At 40.5% G+C, this 20,188-nt stretch overlaps 4 protein-coding genes across 4 annotated transcripts; 3 read left to right on the top strand and 1 right to left on the bottom strand.

Moving 5' to 3' along the window:
• Positions 1-676: 676 nt before the first annotated feature.
• Positions 677-2,478, top strand: LOC111809263 (BAG family molecular chaperone regulator 2). Its single transcript, XM_023695695.2, has 4 exons — positions 677-1,344; positions 1,453-1,709; positions 1,791-1,937; positions 2,007-2,478. The coding sequence occupies exons 1-4, from the start codon at positions 1,137-1,139 to the stop codon at positions 2,310-2,312; spliced, it is 918 nt and encodes a 305-aa protein (XP_023551463.2). The 5' UTR covers positions 677-1,136; the 3' UTR covers positions 2,313-2,478.
• A 2,841-nt stretch (positions 2,479-5,319) lies between these two features.
• Positions 5,320-9,569, top strand: LOC111808396 (acid beta-fructofuranosidase 1, vacuolar). Its single transcript, XM_023694333.2, has 7 exons — positions 5,320-5,709; positions 5,827-5,835; positions 6,773-7,632; positions 7,779-7,940; positions 8,024-8,247; positions 8,620-8,707; positions 9,086-9,569. The coding sequence occupies exons 1-7, from the start codon at positions 5,358-5,360 to the stop codon at positions 9,272-9,274; spliced, it is 1,884 nt and encodes a 627-aa protein (XP_023550101.2). The 5' UTR covers positions 5,320-5,357; the 3' UTR covers positions 9,275-9,569.
• Positions 9,570-10,260: 691 nt separating this feature from the next.
• LOC111808011 (monocopper oxidase-like protein SKS1) lies at positions 10,261-15,737 on the top strand. The gene is made up of 9 exons (XM_023693765.2): positions 10,261-10,578; positions 11,143-11,252; positions 11,347-11,617; positions 11,697-11,835; positions 13,157-13,523; positions 13,668-14,033; positions 14,116-14,194; positions 15,145-15,344; positions 15,444-15,737. Exons 1-9 carry the CDS (start codon positions 10,429-10,431, stop codon positions 15,547-15,549), a joined length of 1,788 nt encoding a protein of 595 aa, XP_023549533.2. The 5' UTR covers positions 10,261-10,428; the 3' UTR covers positions 15,550-15,737.
• A 2,706-nt stretch (positions 15,738-18,443) lies between these two features.
• Positions 18,444-20,188, bottom strand: LOC111808317 (aspartyl protease family protein 2). The gene has a single exon (XM_023694229.2). It carries the CDS (start codon positions 20,035-20,037, stop codon positions 18,655-18,657), a length of 1,383 nt encoding a protein of 460 aa, XP_023549997.2. The 5' UTR covers positions 20,038-20,188; the 3' UTR covers positions 18,444-18,654.

Genomic DNA, 20,188 nt, shown 5'->3' with positions numbered 1-20,188 from the left:
TTATTGATTTATTAATGTTTATTGGAACATTATAATTATTCTAAAATATTTAGATTTTTTTAATTAATTAATTTTAAACTTAAACTAACTCACATGGATTCGTTGGCTCAAATTTTTGGATAATCAATTTTTTTTAATTTTTTTTTTAATAAATATATTCTCTAATTCGAGTAAATTTTAATGGATAAAACAGTTTCAAATCCTTCCGTTGACCACTCAATAATCTTTAAAATTACTGAAAAAAACTAATAAAAGTATCATATAAACTGAATGTTCGTGTAAGTTAATGATGTGAACCACTAACACTATCCGAATCTTTGTGGTCTAGTTAACCTGACAAACTCAAAAATATAGTTCACAATGTGGTCTGACAATCTGAAAAACTCAACATATATTGGGTTGAGCTAGAAACCCTATATTCGGGTCAATTACGCAACCAACCGATACGAAATTGAAGGTTCATGCAAATGGGATTTATTATTATTATTAGTTTATATTTTGGATAATAAATAATTTGAGTTTAGATGGTAAAAGGCTAGCGAGAAGGTAGAGCTTTCCATTGCAAAATAATTTGTTGTGTTTTTTTTTTTTATTTTTTAATTTTTAAATAATAAAATTTAATTTAATTTTGTAATGATTGCAGTAATGTTTATTTATATAGCAAGCTGCAAAACAGCTATGTTAGCTGCCCACTCGCTTTGAAAATTATTTCCTCTCTCTCTCCTCTCTCTCTCTCTCTAGAACGCCATAGCCAACAACACCAACGAAGAAAGAGAGCAGAGCAGAGAAATTCCTTGTTCCTTCCCTTTCACATTCATTTTCCCATCACTTTCTCGGGAAAATTCCACCAATTCCTCCCTTAATTTTCCCGGAAAATCTGAGATCTCTCTCTCTCTCTCTCTCTGTTTGGCGGCGGCGGCGGCGGAAGAAACAGAGCTGAAAAAAGAATCAATTTTTCTGTTCTTTTCCTCCTCCTTTTCTGTGTAATGCTGGAATTAGTGTGTACCCAAAAAGGGTTTTGCAGCCCCGTCGTCACAGATCGGGCCGCCGCCGGAGATCTGACATTTCTCGATTCAGTTTGTAAATCCTGAAAAAAAAAAATCCAGAAGAAGGAACCGGCGTTGAAGGGGGGGAAGATGCTGAGAACCAAGACTAAACCCCCACCGGCGCCGCCGACAAACGCCGATTCAAGGCCGATGGATTGGGAAATGCGACCCGGTGGAATGCTAGTCCAGAAGCGAACCGATTCCGACAAAACCTCTGTTCCGGCTCCGACAATACGTGTCCGAGTCAAGTACGGCTCAGTGTACCATGAAATCCCCATTAGCTCACAAGCTAGTTTCGGTAAGAATTTCCCTCAATTCCTTGTTCTTTTGGATTCTAATTCAGGGACTAAATTGAAAAGAATCAAAAGTCGAGGGACCATTTAGAAATATTGATGGGTGTTTACAGGGGAGTTGAAGAAAATGTTGGTGGGTCCGACAGGGCTGCACCAGCAAGACCAGAAGCTGATATACAAAGAGAAAGAGAGGGAATCAAAGGCATTTCTTGACACTTGCGGCGTTAAGGATCGGTCCAAGATATTGCTTGTTGAAGACCCAATTAGCCAACAAAAAAGACTGCTTGAGATGAGAAAGCATGCCAAATTGGAAAAGGCTTCCAAATCCATTTCCCAAATCAGCTTGGAGGTCGATAGGCTCGCGGGTCAGGTAAAAATCTCGAAACTTTAGAGACTAAACTTAAATAGAATCAGTGTCTGGTTCAACGTCTTTAGTACACGAATCGTGTAGGTTTCGGCGCTTGAATCGGTGATTGGAAAAGGCGGGAAAGTGGCGGAGAAAACCGTGTTGAATTTGATCGAGTTGCTTATGGATCAATTGCTTAAATTGGATGGGATTATGGGGGATGGAGATGTGAAGCTACAGAGGAAAATGCAGGTAAATTTGACTATGTCGTTCGTTTTCATAACAAAAACGACCTATATTGAGAATTCATTGGTTTTGAAGGTGAGAAGAGTGCAAAAGTACGTTGAAACATTGGACGTATTGAAGATCAAAAACGAAAACCAAACTCCGATGCAAGTTCAGGAGAGGAATTCGGATGCGAAACGAGCTCCGGATCATCGTGATAGACATCCGTTGGAGCCCTCAACGGAGGATTTATCGACATCGGAAACAGTTGTGACGACGAGATGGGAGATATTCGACGCAATGCCACCGTTGGTGGCAACATCATCTTCAAGTGCAATCCCAGCTGCAGGCAACAGCAGCAGCCATGTTCAGCCCAAGTTCAGTTGGGAATTTTTTGATTGAAAAATTTGATTGTGTATTATTATTATTGTCTGATGTGTGATTGAGCTTTGTTACTTCTTCTGTTGGTTTGCCTTTTCTTTCTTCTTCTATTCTTTTGTGTACTTAGCTTTGCTTAGGACAATACCCTTTGTCATTAACTTCAATAAATGGGTTTCTTTTTAAACTACTTTGAGCTACACAACGTGTTTCGGTTCGATTGTTATCTAGTCGTGTCTCGGAGGAGTAATGATTTTCGAGAGATAATCATGGGTAAAAAGCGCTACACAATGACGTTTCCATCCTGTCACTAGCAAGTTACAAGACTCACAAGACCAGCGTTCAGAGGTTGCTTGAGAGCGTCTCACTACTATGAACTTGTTGATTCATCATGCCTCACTTGATGGCTCGATGCTCGTGGACGTCTTATATTGCAAACGTATGATATCGAGTTTTAATATAGTGCGTATCCAAAGCCCAAGATTTAGCCCACCAACATGACATGAGGATGCCATGAACTTAAATTCAATCATGGGCTTGGGTTACGTGGGCGTGGGCCTTTTTTAACGTTTTCGGGTTGGATCGGGTTGTTTAGCAATTTGAATTTTGTACCCTAACCCAACTCGAACAGGAAGGGGTTTCAAAAAGACGAACCCAACTCAAACTCGAAATCTTTTCAAACCCAACCCAACCAACCATATAATTTGGGTTGGATTCTCAGATCAGCGGGTTGGATGACATTTCATAAGGACTTTGACATCTTAAGACCATGTGCATCACGACTCAGTGGGTGCAAATACACCGACTGTAATAGGATGCAGAAACGAAGATAGAGAAGCTTTCCCGTCCTTCGATATTTTTATCGATAGATATGACATCAATTAACACTTAAGAATCCTACCTCATTAAATTAATAATTACCTCCGTTATTAAAATATTTTATTTATTATTAATAAATTTTCAATACAATTATAAAAAGCATAATGCATATCAAAATTAGCATAATTCACGTTTCGGTAATTATATATAATTGACGTTATTATCTCGATGCATAATATATATCAACGTACATCATACTTTCATAATTTAGAAATAATCGACATTATTTTCTGTTATTAAAGTATTTTAATTACTATTAATAAATTTACAAAAATAATAATAATTACAGAGTGAAAAAAAAACATGTTATCAGTTTTCATTTTCGGACCATATGTTTTGAAAACATGTTCATGTGTTGTTGAGATACTCGTCACATGCTTGATAAAAAACATGTTAGAACTTAAGACAAAAGTTTATTGTACTGACACGGTTGGATGTATTTAGAATGCATGTGTTCGAGATGTAGAGAGCAAATTATAGGTCATAAACAATGGTTTAAAACGTTAAACACATAAACAATGTTTAAATTCTCACGACTCGAACTTTTGTCCGTTTTAAGAAAGAGATAAATTATTATTATTTCTTTAATAATTACATGATGTGTTAAGACTTTTAGCCTCCGTGTGTTTTTAAAAGTGCAAACATCTTATCGTTTAGGGATGTGTAACTCTCAAGGCTAAGATTATATCCGTAAAACAAATTAAGATAGGATAGGAAGGGTTGACAAAAACCGCTTTTGTTAGCGATATCTAAATACGTAATATCTACGGACGTTTTCAATCGATAGATGATCGAAGTACATCAAAATAAATATTCGACTCTCCACAATGGTATGATATTGTCCACTTTGAGCATAAGCTCTCATGACTTTGCTTTGGGCTTCCCGAAAAGGTCTCATACCAATGGAGAGAATATTCTTTGTTTATAAACCCATGATCATTCCCTAAATTAGTCGATGTGGGTATCAAGGTCACGGTCGATATCGTCACTATCATCAATATCGCCACTATCATCCATATCGTCACTATCATCCATATCGTCACTATCATCAATAAGAAAACCCTTAGGGTTGTTATCCGGAAACTTGTTCAGAAATTCATCCTCCAACATATTTAAACCGAAGAATCAGGTTATTCAATTCTTTTGTTGCTGTAAATGAAGTGGACAGGTGAAAACGGTTTTACGAGAGGAATCAGTAACAAATTTCTTAAATTTTTTTCGCAAATTAAAACTACCCTACAATCCTGCAATCATGCAAGAACGACACAAATAGATATGCAGTATGATTGAGTTTAGAAATAATTGATGTTTGATGTGACCCAACTTTTGAAATGTTTTAAAGATTTTATATGCTACAATTCTCCTGTGACACGTCTTTCTGCATTCAATCTTATGCTACAATTCTCTTGTGACACGTCTTTTTGCATTCAATCTTGAATGGAGACATCCTTAAAAGTGTCTCGAAAACATTCTTATAAACTCAAAAACCATCATCGAGTCTCAGCAAGCAACCAATCTTTATGGAGTATTCTACCATCTTCTTCAAGATTGCCTTGATCGCTCGTTAGAAAATTTGACCAATTTGTTTGTTCATGGATAATATCCCGTACCCACCTACCTCGTGCCTAACATTATACATAGAGAACAAATTAGGTCTACCGAAGATGTTTATTTATTTATTTATTTATTTTTGTAGACCTACCACAAACAAGATGGTGTATTTTCAAAAGATAACGAGAAAAGTCATGTCCCACGTCAAAATTTTCAACCGCTAACATGTTGCTTTTCGTAAACACGTGCGAATCTTGAAATAAGGCAGACAAAAAATACGTCTTCTACCACATAAAACTCTACATGACCCAATTTCAAAATTCTTTTCATTTTCTCGTGAGTGATACATCTCTTTGAAATTTGGTATCGACCAAATTTATAGAGATATAATCAATTGATAAACAAATCGTTCATTTTAGAATCAGTGATACTTAAAGGTAACTTTAGGTCCCACGAGAAATGAACGTTTTTGGAAGCTAAACCATACAAATTTGCCTCGCTGTCCCTTTGCCAATTATTTTCCATCTACATCTCTATACACTCACCAAATCACGTGATCCACAAACCCACTGTTCCCCTCTTCTTCTTTAAAATCACATCTCCCAATTCCACCAAAACACCTCTTTTCAAATCCCCTTCATGGATACAGCTTCAGATCTCAACCCGCCGCCGTACACGGTGTTGCCGGACCACCCACCTCCGTCCCCACCATCCCGAAAACCCCTCAACTTCACTATCGCCACCATCGTCTCTCTTCTTCTTCTCGTCTCTATCATTACTCTGATTCCCGATCACACCCCATCTCCGGCCGCCACCCAATCCCCGCCGGCTATCAGGCTACCCAGAGGCGTGGCGGAAGGCGTCTCCGCCAAATCCTACCCATATGTCTCCGATTCGGCCGGTTCAGCCGGTTCATTCAACTGGACCAACGCGATGTTCTCCTGGCAACGAACCGCCTTCCATTTCCAACCGGAAGGCAATTGGATGAACGGTAATTTCCCCCTTAATTTCTTAATTTCTTTTTAATCATTTTCCGACACAAATTCTGACATTTGACTGTAATTTGTGTTCGCTGTCACTTGATTGGCCGGATTCCTCGCCGCTGCAGATCCAAATGGTACGTCGCTTTTTTACTTTCCTTTTCCTTTTAATTTTGTAATTGAAATTGTTTTGGGTAATTTAACCACTGATTTAGCAAAATTTAACTCCTAAATATTAGGGACTTTTATCTCATCCTACCAAAATATTTACGGCAGTAACTCAAGTGGACAATATCATACTAATATTTTATTTATAAATGACTTAAGATCTAATTTATAAATAAAATATTTTAGAAAGACGGTATGCTTTTTAGTTGTGTCTGTTCACCAATTAAATAAGGTCAAACATGTAAAAGTCTGGCTTGGTTTTGCCACGTGGGTCCTACGTATTACTTGGTCTAGAACTATACACGTCATCGCCACCACGGTGGCTGGATGTATTTGTTTCATTTCCAAATATATGTATAATTAGTTATATCCACCCGGTGCACATGGGTAGTATTTCCAAATATAATAATTTAATTTTTTTTTATTTTTATGTATTTATTCTCTTTATTTTAAAAAATATTTAATATACAATCTTTAATAAATTTAAGTTTCTATTTTCTTTAGTAAAGTTTTAAATTTTAATATAAATTTTAAACTGACAGAATGTTAAATATTATTTCGGTCTATAATTGGTTAGATTAATATTAATTTGAGTATCTATGAATATCTCAATTTAGGGTTTTTTTATGAAATAAATTAAATAATTAATTTCGATGAATGGATAATAAAATAAAATAAAATAAATAATGTAAAAGAATAATAATTGAAATACAACTCAGCCACGCCACTTTAATTATTAAAATCACTAGATTTCAAGGTAATTATTAATTAATATATTCCACTTTTTTTTTTTTTTTTTTTTGTTTTGTGTGAAAAATGTTGGTTTTGTTTCTATTTTCCACGTGGTTTAAAAAAGCAAGAATAAAAATAAAAATAAAAATGGTGAGAATGTTTGTGTGTTTGCAGGTCCACTGTATCACAAGGGTTGGTATCACCTGTTTTATCAATACAACCCGGAATCAGCGGTGTGGGGCAACATAAGCTGGGGCCACGCCGTGTCTCGAGATCTCATCCATTGGTTATATCTCCCCTACTCCATGGTCCCTGATCAGCCCTACGATGTCAACGGCGTCTGGACCGGATCCGCCACAATCCTTCCTGACGGTCGGATCGTAATGCTCTACACTGGCGACACCATTGATGGGGTGCAGGTCCAAAATCTTGCATACCCTGCCAACTTATCCGATCCCCTCTTATTAAATTGGGTCAAGTACCCGGGCAACCCGGTCTTGGTTCCTCCACCTGGCATTGGCCCTAAGGACTTTCGGGACCCGACTACCGCGTGGCTTGGCCACGACGGCAAGTGGCGGATCACTATTGGGTCACGAGTCGGGACGACGTTGGGCATTGCGTTGGTTTATACTACTGATGATTTTATTAAGTACGAACTATTGGATAGATACTTGCATGCTGTACCGGGTACTGGTATGTGGGAATGTGTCGATTTTTACCCGGTATCAGTGGATGGGTCGAAGGGTTTGGATACGTCGGTGAATGGAGCGGGAGTGAAACACGTGCTGAAAGCGAGCTTGGATGATACTAAATTGGATCATTATGCAATTGGGACTTATTTTGGGGATAATGATACATGGGTACCCGATAACCCGGAAGAGGACGTGGGAATCGGGTTGAAATTGGATTATGGAAGGTATTATGCTTCCAAGACATTTTATGACCAAAATAAGGAGAGGAGAATTTTGTGGGGTTGGATTAATGAAACTGACACGGAGGCTAATGACTTGGCAAAAGGATGGGCCTCTGTCCAGGTAATATTTCGCTACTAGCTGAGCTGGCTACCATTTTTTATTTTATCCACGTGGCCCAATTAAATGGCGCCATATGGCAATCGATATATATATATATATATATATATATTTTTTTTTTTTTTTAATTTTGAAAATTATGGTTCTAGACTGTTCCGAGGACGGTGGTGTTCGACAAGAAGACGGGCAGCAATATAATCCAATGGCCTGTGGAAGAGGTGGAGAGCTTGAGATTGGGGAGCACTGAATTTAATGGCGTCCTTCTCGAACCTGGCTCCGTCGTCGAACTCGATGTCGGCACTGCTACACAAGTAAATCCTTCATCTTCTTCATGATTTTTCCATTTTGGTTCGATTCGCTTTGATTTATTTGGTTGTGGCATTTCATCGAACAGTTAGACATATCGGCTGAGTTTGAACTGGAATCGCTCGGATCGGAGGAGGCTGCCGTCTCCGATGATGGATGTGGCGGCGGTGCAGTGGAGAGAAGTAACTTAGGGCCATTTGGGTTGTTGGTTCTGGCTCATCAATCGCTTTCGGAGCTTACTCCTATTTACTTCAATGTTGCCAATTCAAGTAAAGGGAGTCGCGAGGCTTACTTTTGCGTCGATGAGAAAAGGTTTGCCAATATTCTGATTGATGATTATTGAATGAGCGTTATGGAATTATTTTAATCTTACGGTTTCGTGTTTGAATTTCTTCCCCAATTTGATTTTCTCTTCCATTAATTTATTTACTTTATCCCCTTGAATTCTGGTAAAGTCTGATAAAGTTGTTTATAATATTCGTTCTTTTAAGCTTTTGAAAGTTAGTGGATTTTGATCTCTAAAGGTTATGCTTTTTGAAACTTTTAGATATGGGTATTCAAATTTGGTTTATTCAATGAATCTGTCAGCCATGGAAAAGCTGGAAAACTAAGATTAAATATGATTTTTGTGTTTGAATAATGTTTTAACTTTGTTCTGAGTATTTAATTGGTTATTGGTTGCAGGTCATCAAAGGCTACTGATTTTTACAAACCAGTTTATGGAAGTAGCATTCCTGTTCTTGAGGGTGAAAATTTCTCCATGAGAGTGTTGGTAAGCCAATACATTTCCTTGCAACATTAGCTAATTATGATTAGTGGATCTGTTCTTGGAAACATTTCTTGTTTTAGAGTGATTTTGAACGTAACAAAAGCATACAAACCATTTTGATCATAACATTAAGAAATGAACCCGAAAACGATGATGTCGATGCCATTTGCCTTATTGGAACATGAATTTGCACGTAATCAAAGTACGTGATATTTACAAACTAGTTTATGGAAACATTTCTGCTGATTTGAAATTAGCATGTTTTAGAGTGATTTTGAACGTAACGAAAGTATATAAATCATTTTAGAATTGCGCTCGAACTTGATCTGGAGAACTAGAACAAGAACATGGCATTTGGCTTATTGGAACATGAATTTGCAGGTTGATCACTCAATTGTGGAGAGTTTTGGACAAGGTGGGAGAAGAGTGATAACAGCACGCATTTATCCAACAGAAGCAATATATGGAGCGGCAAAGCTTTTCCTGTTCAACAATGCGACATCAGCGAAGGTGAAGGCCACTGTGAAAGTATGGCAGCTCAACTCTGCCTTCATTCGTCGTTTTCCTTGAACCCCAACTACATGATGAAGCTGCTGAATAAGCCTTTTGCAGAGCCCATCATTTGGGATTTTACTTTTTCCTTTGCGTTAGCCATAGCTTGAGTTGCAGCTTTTGGCTAATTTATATTCAGTTCGTTGTGTTATTGAGCCAGTTCTCAATCTGTCAAAAGCAGCTTTCATTCAAATTCATGCTTCCCATTCATTTTGTTCTTTCTTTGACAGTTTTGGAAATCTGGTGCTCAATGTGAAAACTTTGATTTCAATTGAAATCAATCTCGATATCTATTTGTACTTTTTGTAAATTATGGGTTGGTGTTGGATTCTAGTTCTCAAATTATGAGGACTAATTAAACTTCTTTTTCTTTTTTCTTTTTTAGCTATAATTCACTAAAACATAAATTAAACAAAGTAAAAACCAAACTAATCTTGGACGGTGGCGTAAAAAACGTGTGTCTTACTAGATATAGTGTGAGATTCTATATCGATTGGAGAGAAGAACGAGTACGAGCAAGGACACTAGGTCTTAAAGGAGGTAGATTGTGAGATCCCATATCGGTTGGGGAGAAGTGTGAAAACCTCTCTCTACCGGGAAGTCCGAAAGAAAAATCTCCAAGAGGATAATATCGGCTAGATATTGGCTAGCGGTAGGTTTGAGCCGTTGCATAGCTCAAACACATAATAATCTATGTAAACTAACGTACATGTGTACACGATCTCATAATTTGCTCACATTTAATATTTGAAATTGTTAAATGTGAACGAGAGAATCTAGATAAACAACCGAAATAAAAGCCCATTATGTTTAGATTTGTGGAAACTTGTGGGTACTCTTTAGCCTATATTCTCAAGCTCATGGGTGAAATGGATAGCCCATAATGATGTGTTTGGACTCGTTTTAGCTATACACTCTACTTCCCCTGGCTGGTACGCTGAATTAATTTCAATATTTGCAACTTTGCCCCTCAGCTTTTGCCTATTCTCGCAGCTCACAAATTCAATTTGCTTACTGAAGAAGAAGTTTCAGCACTACACAGACCCTCTAAGTCTCTGTGTATTTTGTTTCTCTGTGAGCTTAGTGTCATGCAAACCTTCGTAAAGCTCCTCATAAATTAAAAAAGCTCCAGGTTTAGTGAAGTTGCAGCAAGAAGATCAAGGAAGGATACAATGGCTTCTTCAATGTCTCTCACTGTGTCTCTGTTCTGTCTCATTTCCGTTGCTATTTTCCCCAGCTTTAGCTTTGCAGGCGACCCTTATGTTTTTTATGACTTTAGAATCTCATACATTACTGCTTCTCCTCTCGGCATTCCTCAACGGGTTTGTTTCTGTCTCATTGTTTATTGCACTCCTGGGTTTGCGTTTGTTTCTGCTTTCGATTTGGATTTCCCTACTTTTCTATCTGTTTCTCCTCTTGTGGGTACTCTTTTGGTGGATAGATTTGTCCCAGATTGGTGCTTCTGATATCACTTTCTGGGTTGACTTGTGGATTTGGTTATCATTTTCTCGACTTGGGGGTTCCTTTTTAGTGATCTTCAAGCTTTATGTCATCTCCTAAGATGGTTTGAGTGAACTTCCTTTTGTAGATTTCTTAGTGTATTTGAACTGATCTCAGAAAGTTTGGTTTAATTAAAGGAGAATAATGCTGGAGAAAACAGATACACGTTTCTCACATGATAGCTTTAAGACGCCCCTATTTGTTCTTTATGCTGGTGACTTTTAGTTGAGTTCTTCTCTGTTTCTATCTAATTGCCCCAACTTACAATGACCCTTTTCACCAAACTGTCACTTTATTAGAGATTTGAGCTTTGGAGATGCAAAGTTGCTATTACAAGTAAAGTTTTGAGTGAGTTAGCTGAGTTTGTTAATAAGTTCTTATTGTAGGTTATTGCTGTTAATGGGAAGTTTCCTGGTCCGTTCATTAATGCCACGACGAATAACAATGTTGTAGTTAACGTTTGGAACGATTTGGATGAAGATCTTCTTCTCACTTGGTAGGTTGTTTGTGATAACAACATTGTATGTGTGGTTGTCCATAGCAATGAGTTTTCGTGTTTAAGCGTGATTGGCGACGTCTTGTTGTGACAGGCCTGGAATTCAAATGCGACGTAATTCGTGGCAGGATGGTCTTCTTGGCACCAACTGTCCTCTTCCTCCAAGGTGGAATTGGACTTACCAGTTTCAAGTGAAGGATCAAATTGGGAGCTTCTTTTATTTTCCATCTTTGAACTTTCAGAGGGCATCTGGTGGTTTTGGTCCTTTTGTTCTCAATAACAGAGAAATAATCCCCATTCCTTTTGCACAACCAGATGGGGACATTATACTTCTCATTGGTGATTGGTACACACAGAATCATACGGTCGGTATTGAGCTCAATTTTGGTGTTTTCGTGTGAATGAAAGGGAAATAGCTAGCAGTTTAATACTGTTTTCTCTCAGGCACTAAGAGCTACACTTGATGCTGGAAAGGATCTTGGAATACCTGATGGAGTTCTTATCAATGGTAAAGGGCCTTATCAGTACAATTCGACTCTCGTTCCTGCGGGGATTGAGTACGAATCTGTTCCAGTACACCCTGGTAATGTTCTTTATAAGTTATCGTATTATTGTAGTTCCTGTGATTCTACTTGTGAGATCTCACATCGGTTGGAGAGGTGAACGAAGCATTCTTTATAAGGGTGTGGAAACCTCTCCCTAGTAGACGCGTTTTAAAAAGCTTGAAGGGAAGTCGAAAGGGAAAGCCCAAAGAGGACAATTTCTGCTAGCGGTGGGTTTGGGCTGTTACAAATGGTATTAGAGCCAGGTTTTGGGCGGTGTGTCAGCAAGGACGCTGGGACCCCAAGGGGGTGGATTGTGAGATCCCACATCGGTTGGAAAGGAGAACGAAACATTCCTTATAAGGGTGTGGAAACCTCTCCCTAGTAGATGCGATTTTTAAACCTTGAGGGGAAGCCCAAAAGAGAACGTCAAAGACGACAATGTCTGCTAGCGGTGGGCATGGGCTATTACAAATGGTATTAGAGCCAGGTTCCAGGCGGTATGTCAGCGAGGACGTTGGGCCCCCAAGGGGGGTGGATTGTGAGATCCCACATTGGTTGGAGAGCCAGGTTCCGGGCGGTGTGTCAGTGAGGACGTTGAGCCCCCAAGGGGGGTGGATTGTGAGATCAAACATCGGTTGGAGAGGGGAACAAAACATTCCTTATAAGGGGTGAAAACCTCTCCCTAGCAGACGTGTTTTAAAAACCTTGAGGGGAAGCCGAAAAGGGAAAGCCCAAAGAGGACAATATAGTCGAAAAGGGAAAGCCCAAAGAGGACAATATCTGCTAGCAGTAGGTTTGAGCTATTACAAATGGTATCAGAGCTAGGTTCTAGGCAGTGTGTCAGCGAGGATGCTGGGCAAATGGTATTAGAGCCAGGTTCTGGGTGGTGTATCAGCGAGGGCGCTGGGCCCCCAAGGAGGGGTGGATTGTGAGATCTCACATCAGTTAGAGAGGGAATCGAAACATTCCTTATAAGAACGTGGAAACCTCTCCCTAGCAGACGCATCTTAAAAACCTTGAGGGCCTGAGAGGGGAAGCCCAAAGAGGACAATATCTGCTAGCGGTGGGCTTGGGCTATTACACTACTCTCCTACTCATATAATTTTTCCCTTCTTACATCCTTCTTACATTGATATGGAAATTTGACTACATATCATTTTCACAATCACCTTGGATAGCGCTCACTGTATTATAACATGCACTAAACAAGACAATGACTATTAGAAGAAACTTTCTCTGTTGCATATAACAGTGTTCTTATATTAGAAGCACTGCAGGCTTTCGTTGCACGTGTGTTCTCCAGAATGGTAGTCTTCAACTGCCAGGATCTTAAATTGATGTTGACATAATGTGATGCAGGAAAAACGTACCGACTTCGTGTGCATCATGTTGGTATTTCAACTAGTTTGAACTTTAGAATCCAGAATCATAATATGCTTCTCGTAGAAACCGATGGGCATTACACAGTTCAACAGAATTTCACAGATTTCGATATCCATGTCGGGCAGTCCTATTCGTTCTTAGTTACGATGGATCAGAATGCTAGCACCGATTACTACATTGTTGCAAGTGCTAGGTTTGTGAATGGATCTACTTGGGAAAGGGTCACGGGTGTTGCCATCTTGCACTATTCTAATTCTAAAGGACCAGCAACTGGTCCGCTTCCTGACCCACCTAACGACATATATGACAAAGAGAGATCCATGAACCAAGCAAGGAGTGTAAGGTATGTTATTAACTCGCTCCAAATTTAATATCCTATAGACGAGGTACTGATGAGCATTAAAAGCTTTGCTAGAGCGTAGATTACGAGTTCAACATGTTTTTAGCTAAGGATATGTAACATTTGATACTGAATTGGCTTTGTTAGGCAAAATGTAACAGCAAGTGGAGCTCGTCCTAATCCTCAGGGATCATTCCACTATGGTCAAATTAGCGTAACACAGACCTTTGTATTGAAGAGTGCACCATTGGTGACGATAAGCGGGTCACCTAGAGCTACCCTCAACGGTATCTCATTCGTCAATCCCGATATGCCCATCAGGCTTGCTGACCAGAATAGTGTCAAGGGAGCTTACAAACTTGATTTTCCTGATAGACCGTTTAACCGGACGCCACATGCTGATAGATCTGTTCTTAATGCTACATATAAAGGGTTTATTGAGGTCATATTTCAGAACAATGATATTACAATGCAGAGCTTTCACGTGAATGGTTATTCCTTCTTTGTTACAGGGTGAGTCACATTTCTATTCATGTTTTGGTCTTTTGATTTTCAACTTATTATCATTATTTAACTAAATGATTCTTCATCTCAGGATGGGTTATGGTGATTGGTCAGAAGATAAAAGAGGTTCCTACAATAAGTGGGATGCAATCAGCCGCTGTACAATACAGGTCGGTTTGTGTTTTTTCTTCGCGTGTGCTAATGAGTAATTGCTTTAAGGATGTTATTGAAGCCACAACCACAAATCTTATGTTGTTGAGGATTGTTGATATTGTCCACTTTAACTATAAGCTCTCATAGCTTTACTTTTGGTTTCTCTAAAAGGCCTCATACCGATGGAGATAGTGTTCTTTACTTATAAACTCGTGACCAACCAACCCCTTATTTTGCCAATGTGGGACTCCTCTCCCAACAATCCTCCCCTCGAACAAAGTACACCATAGAGCCTCCCTTGAGGCCTATGTAACCATTAAAAACCTCCCCTTAATCGAGTCTCGACTCCTTTCTCTGGAGCCTTCGAACAAAGTACACCCTTTGTTCGACACTCGAGTCACTTTTGACTACACCTTCGAGGCTCACAATTTCTTTGTTCGGCATTTTGAGGATTCTATTGACATGGTTAAGTTAAGGGCATGACTCTGATACCATGTTAGGAACCACGACTCTCTAGAATGATATGATATTGTCCACTTTGAGCATAAACTCTCATGGTATTACTTTTGGTTACCCCAAAAGGCCTCATATCAGTGGAGATAGTTTTCCTTACTTATAAACCCACGACCAACCCCTTTAATTAGCTGATGTGGGACTCCTCTCCCAACAATCCTCAACATACTCTTGTCTTGATATGTCACTTTCTCTTGACGTAAGCATCTCAATAATATCGTGCCATTTCACTGAAATGACACAATGGTAAGTGCAAGCAACAATGTATCATGCATGACCAAGTATAAGAACTACCAAATGCTTACCATGCTTGTTACACCATGTCTGAGACATCTGCTTAAGTTGTTTGTTTAGTCAACCTAGTCGACCGTTGAATATCGCGATGCCATGTAGCAGTAGCGTTGATTTTGTTTCTTATAATTAGTCTTTTGTATCCGTGGCGTCGTACTTGTAGGTTTATCCAGGGGCTTGGACTGCAATCCTCATTTCACTTGATAACGTTGGAACATGGAATATAAGAACAGAAAATCTGGATAGATGGTATTTGGGCCAAGAAACATACATGAAAATCATCAATCCTGAGGAAAATGGGGAAACCGAAATGCCTCCCCCTCCAAATGTTCTATATTGTGGTGCCCTTCAGAGCCTACAGACGTAAGTAACTTCAAACTAAAGCCCCAAACCATCCTGCAGTTTGCACTATACTTCCCCTCGATTTCGTTCTTATTCTCGATTCTTTTGTTTCTGTGTTAGGCAACATCGATATAGTTCGGGAGGACCAACTTTGTCGGGGACGTTGAAATTTGGCAACGTTTGTCTCATGGCACTACTAGGTTTCATTCTCTACTTTTCTTACTGAGTTGGGAGTTCTGATATGACTTGGTAGCTGGTTTCCCTCTGATATTATTGAAATTGTCTGTCATGTAGACGTATATATGAATAGATCTTTTTGCATCTTAAGTTCATGTAGCAGAGATTAAATGTTGTTGAATTGTTGGTTTAAGATTAGTGGTTGACCCAATGAAAAGTATTATTAGCTGGTCTCTCCATTGTTATAGAACGTTCACGATTAGTACGTCCACCGTCGACAAGTTGAACGTCGTTTCCCAGATAAGTTGTTCACTCTATCATTGATTTTAGCTTTGTTTCTCTGTATCGCTCATGTAAGGACAATATGTGCATTGGTATAAAGAAGAACATGGATGGTCTCCTAAAAGACATATAGGACAGAAGAAATTAGTGGAGAGAGAGAGAAGGGAAGGTGAGAGGAAAAGGGTGGAGAGAAGAGGAAGGGCTTGTTGTGTGAAGGTTGGTTTGGTTTGGTGTGGTGGGGAATGGTGGCAATGAACTGATATGACTCATTTTTGGATCAAATTGTTTGATTTTAACGTAATCAGTGACTACAAGAAGCAAGAACCCACCACCATCCATTAATAAAGTAGCAGTGTTTTAGTACAAACACACACTCATGGCCCCATCCCCAACTATACACTTTGCCTTTTCATACCCTTTCTCTCCTTCATCCACCCTTTTCCCGCCCACCGGTTGTAGATATTGTCCGTTTTAACTTGTTATGTATCACTATCAGCCTCACGATTTTAAACTCGTTTGTTAGGGAGAGATCTCCACACCCTTAGAAGGAATGTTTCGTTCTTCTCTCCAACCGATGTGGGATCTCACAATCTACCCTCCATGGGGACCAACGTCCTCATTGGCACACTGCCCAGTATATGTAACAGCTCAAGCTCACCGGTAGTAGATATTGTCCGTTTTGGCTTGTTATGTATCATTATCAGCCTCATGGTGTTAAACTCGTCTATTAGGGAGAGGTTTCCACACCCTTAGAAGGAATGTTTCGTTCTCCTCTCCAGCCGATGTGGGATCTCACAATCTACCCTCCATGGGGACCAACGTCCTCATTGGCACATTGCCCAGTATCTGTGACAGCTCAAGCTCACCGGTAGTAGATATTGTCCGTTTTGGCTTGTTATGTATCACTATCAGCCTCACGGTGTTACACTCGTTTGTTAGGGAGAGGTCTCCACACCCTTAGAAGGAATGTTTCGTTCTCCTCTCCAACCGATGTGGGATCTCACAATCCACCCTCCATGGGGGCCAACGTCCTCATTGGCACACTGCCCAGTATCTGTAACAGCTCAAGCTCACCGATAGTAAATATTGTCCATTTTAGCTTGTTATGTATCACTATCAGCCTCACGGTGTTAAACTCGTTTGTTAGGGAGAGGTCTCCACACCCTTAGAAGGAATGTTTCGTTCTCCTCTTCAACCGATGTGGGATCTCACAATCCACCCTCCATGGGACCAACGTTCTCATTGGCACACTGTCCAGTATCTGTAACAGCTTAAGCTCACCGATAGTAAATATTGTCTATTTTGGCTTGTTATGTATCACTATCAGCCTCACGGTGTTAAACTCGTTTGTTAGGGAGAGGTCTCCACACCCTTAGAAGGAATGTTCCGTTCTCCTCTTCAACCGATGTGGGATTTCACAATCCACCCTCCATGGGGACCAACATCCTCATTGGCACACTGCCCAGTATCTATAACAGCTCAAGCTCACCGGTAGTAGATATTGCCCACTTGGAGAGAGGAAGAAAGTATTTCTTATAAGGGTGCGGAAACCTCTTCCCAACATACGGGAGAAAGATATTTAAGAGAATATGGGAAGTGGGTTATGGGTTTTCATCATGTTTCTCTTATTTATTATGTATTTGTGTTTGGGTACATAATATTAACAATAAATGCGAGTGGGCAGCAATTTAATTGATCCATTTGAAGGACTCGATGTCCACATGTTTGTGGGGGAAACTTTTGGTATCCGTTTCAAGATATTCAAACTATAAACTCTCTACGGCTATGGCTACTCATTGTATAAGAATTGATACCATTTATTTCTGCCTTTAATATCATGCTTCCAATATCCTATGCTCATTCCCATTCTTCCTACTTCAATGTTTGTACATCATTTTTATGTTCATCAAGTGAAGTGTAAAATTGGATGAGATAAGAAGGGAAAGACTTGGAATATCCATACAATGATTTGATGTGACGAGAGAGAATGTTTTTCGTAAAACCCATAATTTTATTTTCAATTATTAACATAAAATATGTGACACTGAACATAAATGAATCGAGACCGCGTACGAATGGAAGTAATCTTGAGGATAGAATGACTAAAAAAGACAGTGACTCAATCATGATTAAACATGTCATGTATAGTGATGTGGTAGATATTTTTCTAAAATGCATGTGAATGAAGACAAAACATACTGAAACGAAGATTGAACATTGAACATGCATAGTAAAATGGGAAAATCCAACAATGTTGCAAGTCTTCAACGAAATGAATCGATCGAATAAGCTAGCTTAGTCAAATTAAGTGGTGATATTTAGACTCGTTAAATAATTCGGCCCAAATTCAACTAATTGGGCCGAAAGACCATCAAGAACCGAAGTCTACAATAACTCCAAAAGACTTTTCAAGAAAAAAGTCCTTCGAATAAAAAAAAAACGTTTTCTAAGACTTTTAACTTCAAGAACACTGAACAAAACATTTATTATGAAAGTGTGGAACTTCACACCAATAGACGAGTTAATGAGTCAAAAGAGACAATATTTGTTGGCGATGATGGGCTTGAACCATTTCACACACTCACCCTTTTGGACTCGAAAAAATAGGAACACAAACATAATTATTTATTGAATGAGTAATCACACATGACAACAAATGTATATATTTAAATAATAATTTAATTAATTATATAATATATATTAAAAAGGGTGATAGAAGTAGACAAATAAATTAAAAATGAATATGTTTTTGTGTACAGAAATGCAGAAGTACCTTATTATTATTAATAACTTTGGCAAATCCAAAATGGGTCACGAGTTCCAAACTCAGTGAGTCGAGTCGTGAAAAAAGAACCAAAGAACGAACGAAGGTTCAAGGAAGGCCGCAGCCCCGCCTTGAGAAGCCCAGCCTCGACGCCTCCTTGTCGAACTCCAGCAGGAATCCTTGTTGCATCAGATTCCCGATCACCGAGAACCCATTTCCGCCTTCCACTGCTCGGATCGCCAAGCACATCACCCCCTCCTCCGTCTCCAGAAAGTAGTTCCTCGCCGGCGGCGCAAACACTGCACCATTCCCCAGCTGGAATCTCACTCGTGGTAGACTCGGCCGCTGCGATTCGTTTGATACGTTCACGCATAGATCGAATCCCGGAGTCAACTCGGCTGCAGCCGGTAGCTTCACTCGCTGTCTCACCGCCTTCAGCACCTCCTTGTACGCCTCCTCTGCCAGATACGTTAGCGTCGTCCCCGAATCCACCACCGTCCCGCCGTTTCCTTGCTCGTCGATGGCCCACACGGTCGGGTTGATGGGTAACTTAACGCCGTCGATGGTGATGCTCTTGACGGCAATGTAGTAGAATGTTGGTGACAGAGGGTTAATTAGCAATGGGGTGTAGCTGATTTTTGTGGCATTGGTCACGGGGAGGCTACGGAGGCCGCCGCCGCCGATCATCAGGTAGCTGGTGGGCGGCGGAGAGAGTGTATAATCCATAAGACAATAGGAAAATTTATTGCCAAATCGGCGGCCGAGTTGAGTGGAGAAGGAGATCGGACCTCTGCCCAATCCCATGACACCACGTGCTCCATTAAATTGGGCGCCCGAAACGCTCGGACCCGAGATCCGAAAGCCGCACCCGAACGACAGATCTTTAAGACGGGTCTCGGAGCCAGAGAGGGTCTTCAACGTCGTGGTTTCCTTGGAGAAGAAGCCGGAGGAGGTGGAGCCGTCGGCGTAAGTGTAGAGGAAGCGGCAGGGGGAGTGGAGGCGCGTGTGGTTACAGAGGTGGGGAGGAGCGTGGGGGAGGAGGCGGCAGTGGGGGTCGAAGCAATGGAAAGGGGAGAAGGAGGAGGAGTGACGGGGGAGGAAAGCAGAGGAGGGAGGGTGGTGGGAGCAGTTGCGGCAGGCGGAGCATTTGACCCAGACGAGGTCGCTGCCAGTATCGGCGACGAGGAGGAGGCTCTGGGGAGGAGTGCCAATGCGGAGGTCGACGAAGTACTGGCCGGAGCCGGTGGAGGCGCCGGAGATGAGAGGGGATTTGAGAGTGGGGTTAGGGCGGCGGCGGAGGGCAGAGAAGAGGAGGGAGAGGCGGTGGGTGTCGGAGGAGAGGGCTTGGGAAGGGGAGGAGAAGGGGTTCTTGTGGAGCAATGGGAGCTTCAGGTAGTCGGCGGCGGCGGCGGCGTTGAGGAGATCGGCGAGAGAGAAGAGGAGAAGAATGAAATGGAAGAAAGGGGAAACGGAGAGCATTGTTGTTTGCATTCGGAATTGGAATGAGAGGGAAATGCGTAAAAAGCCGATGAGGCGGACGGCGGAGGGAACAAATGTGGTTCTTCTGCTTTCAATTTTGGGCCCAATTATTAAGCCCAATTACTAAGCCCAACTATTAAGCCCAATACCACTTCAATTTTCC

The sequence above is a fragment of the Cucurbita pepo genome, chromosome 13 (assembly GCF_057944985.1).
Source record: "Cucurbita pepo subsp. pepo isolate OVF chromosome 13, ASM5794498v1, whole genome shotgun sequence".
NCBI lineage: Eukaryota > Viridiplantae > Streptophyta > Magnoliopsida > Cucurbitales > Cucurbitaceae > Cucurbita > Cucurbita pepo.
The sequence above is the reverse complement of the archived record's forward strand: the minus strand, read 5'-3'. Positions and strand labels throughout refer to the sequence as shown.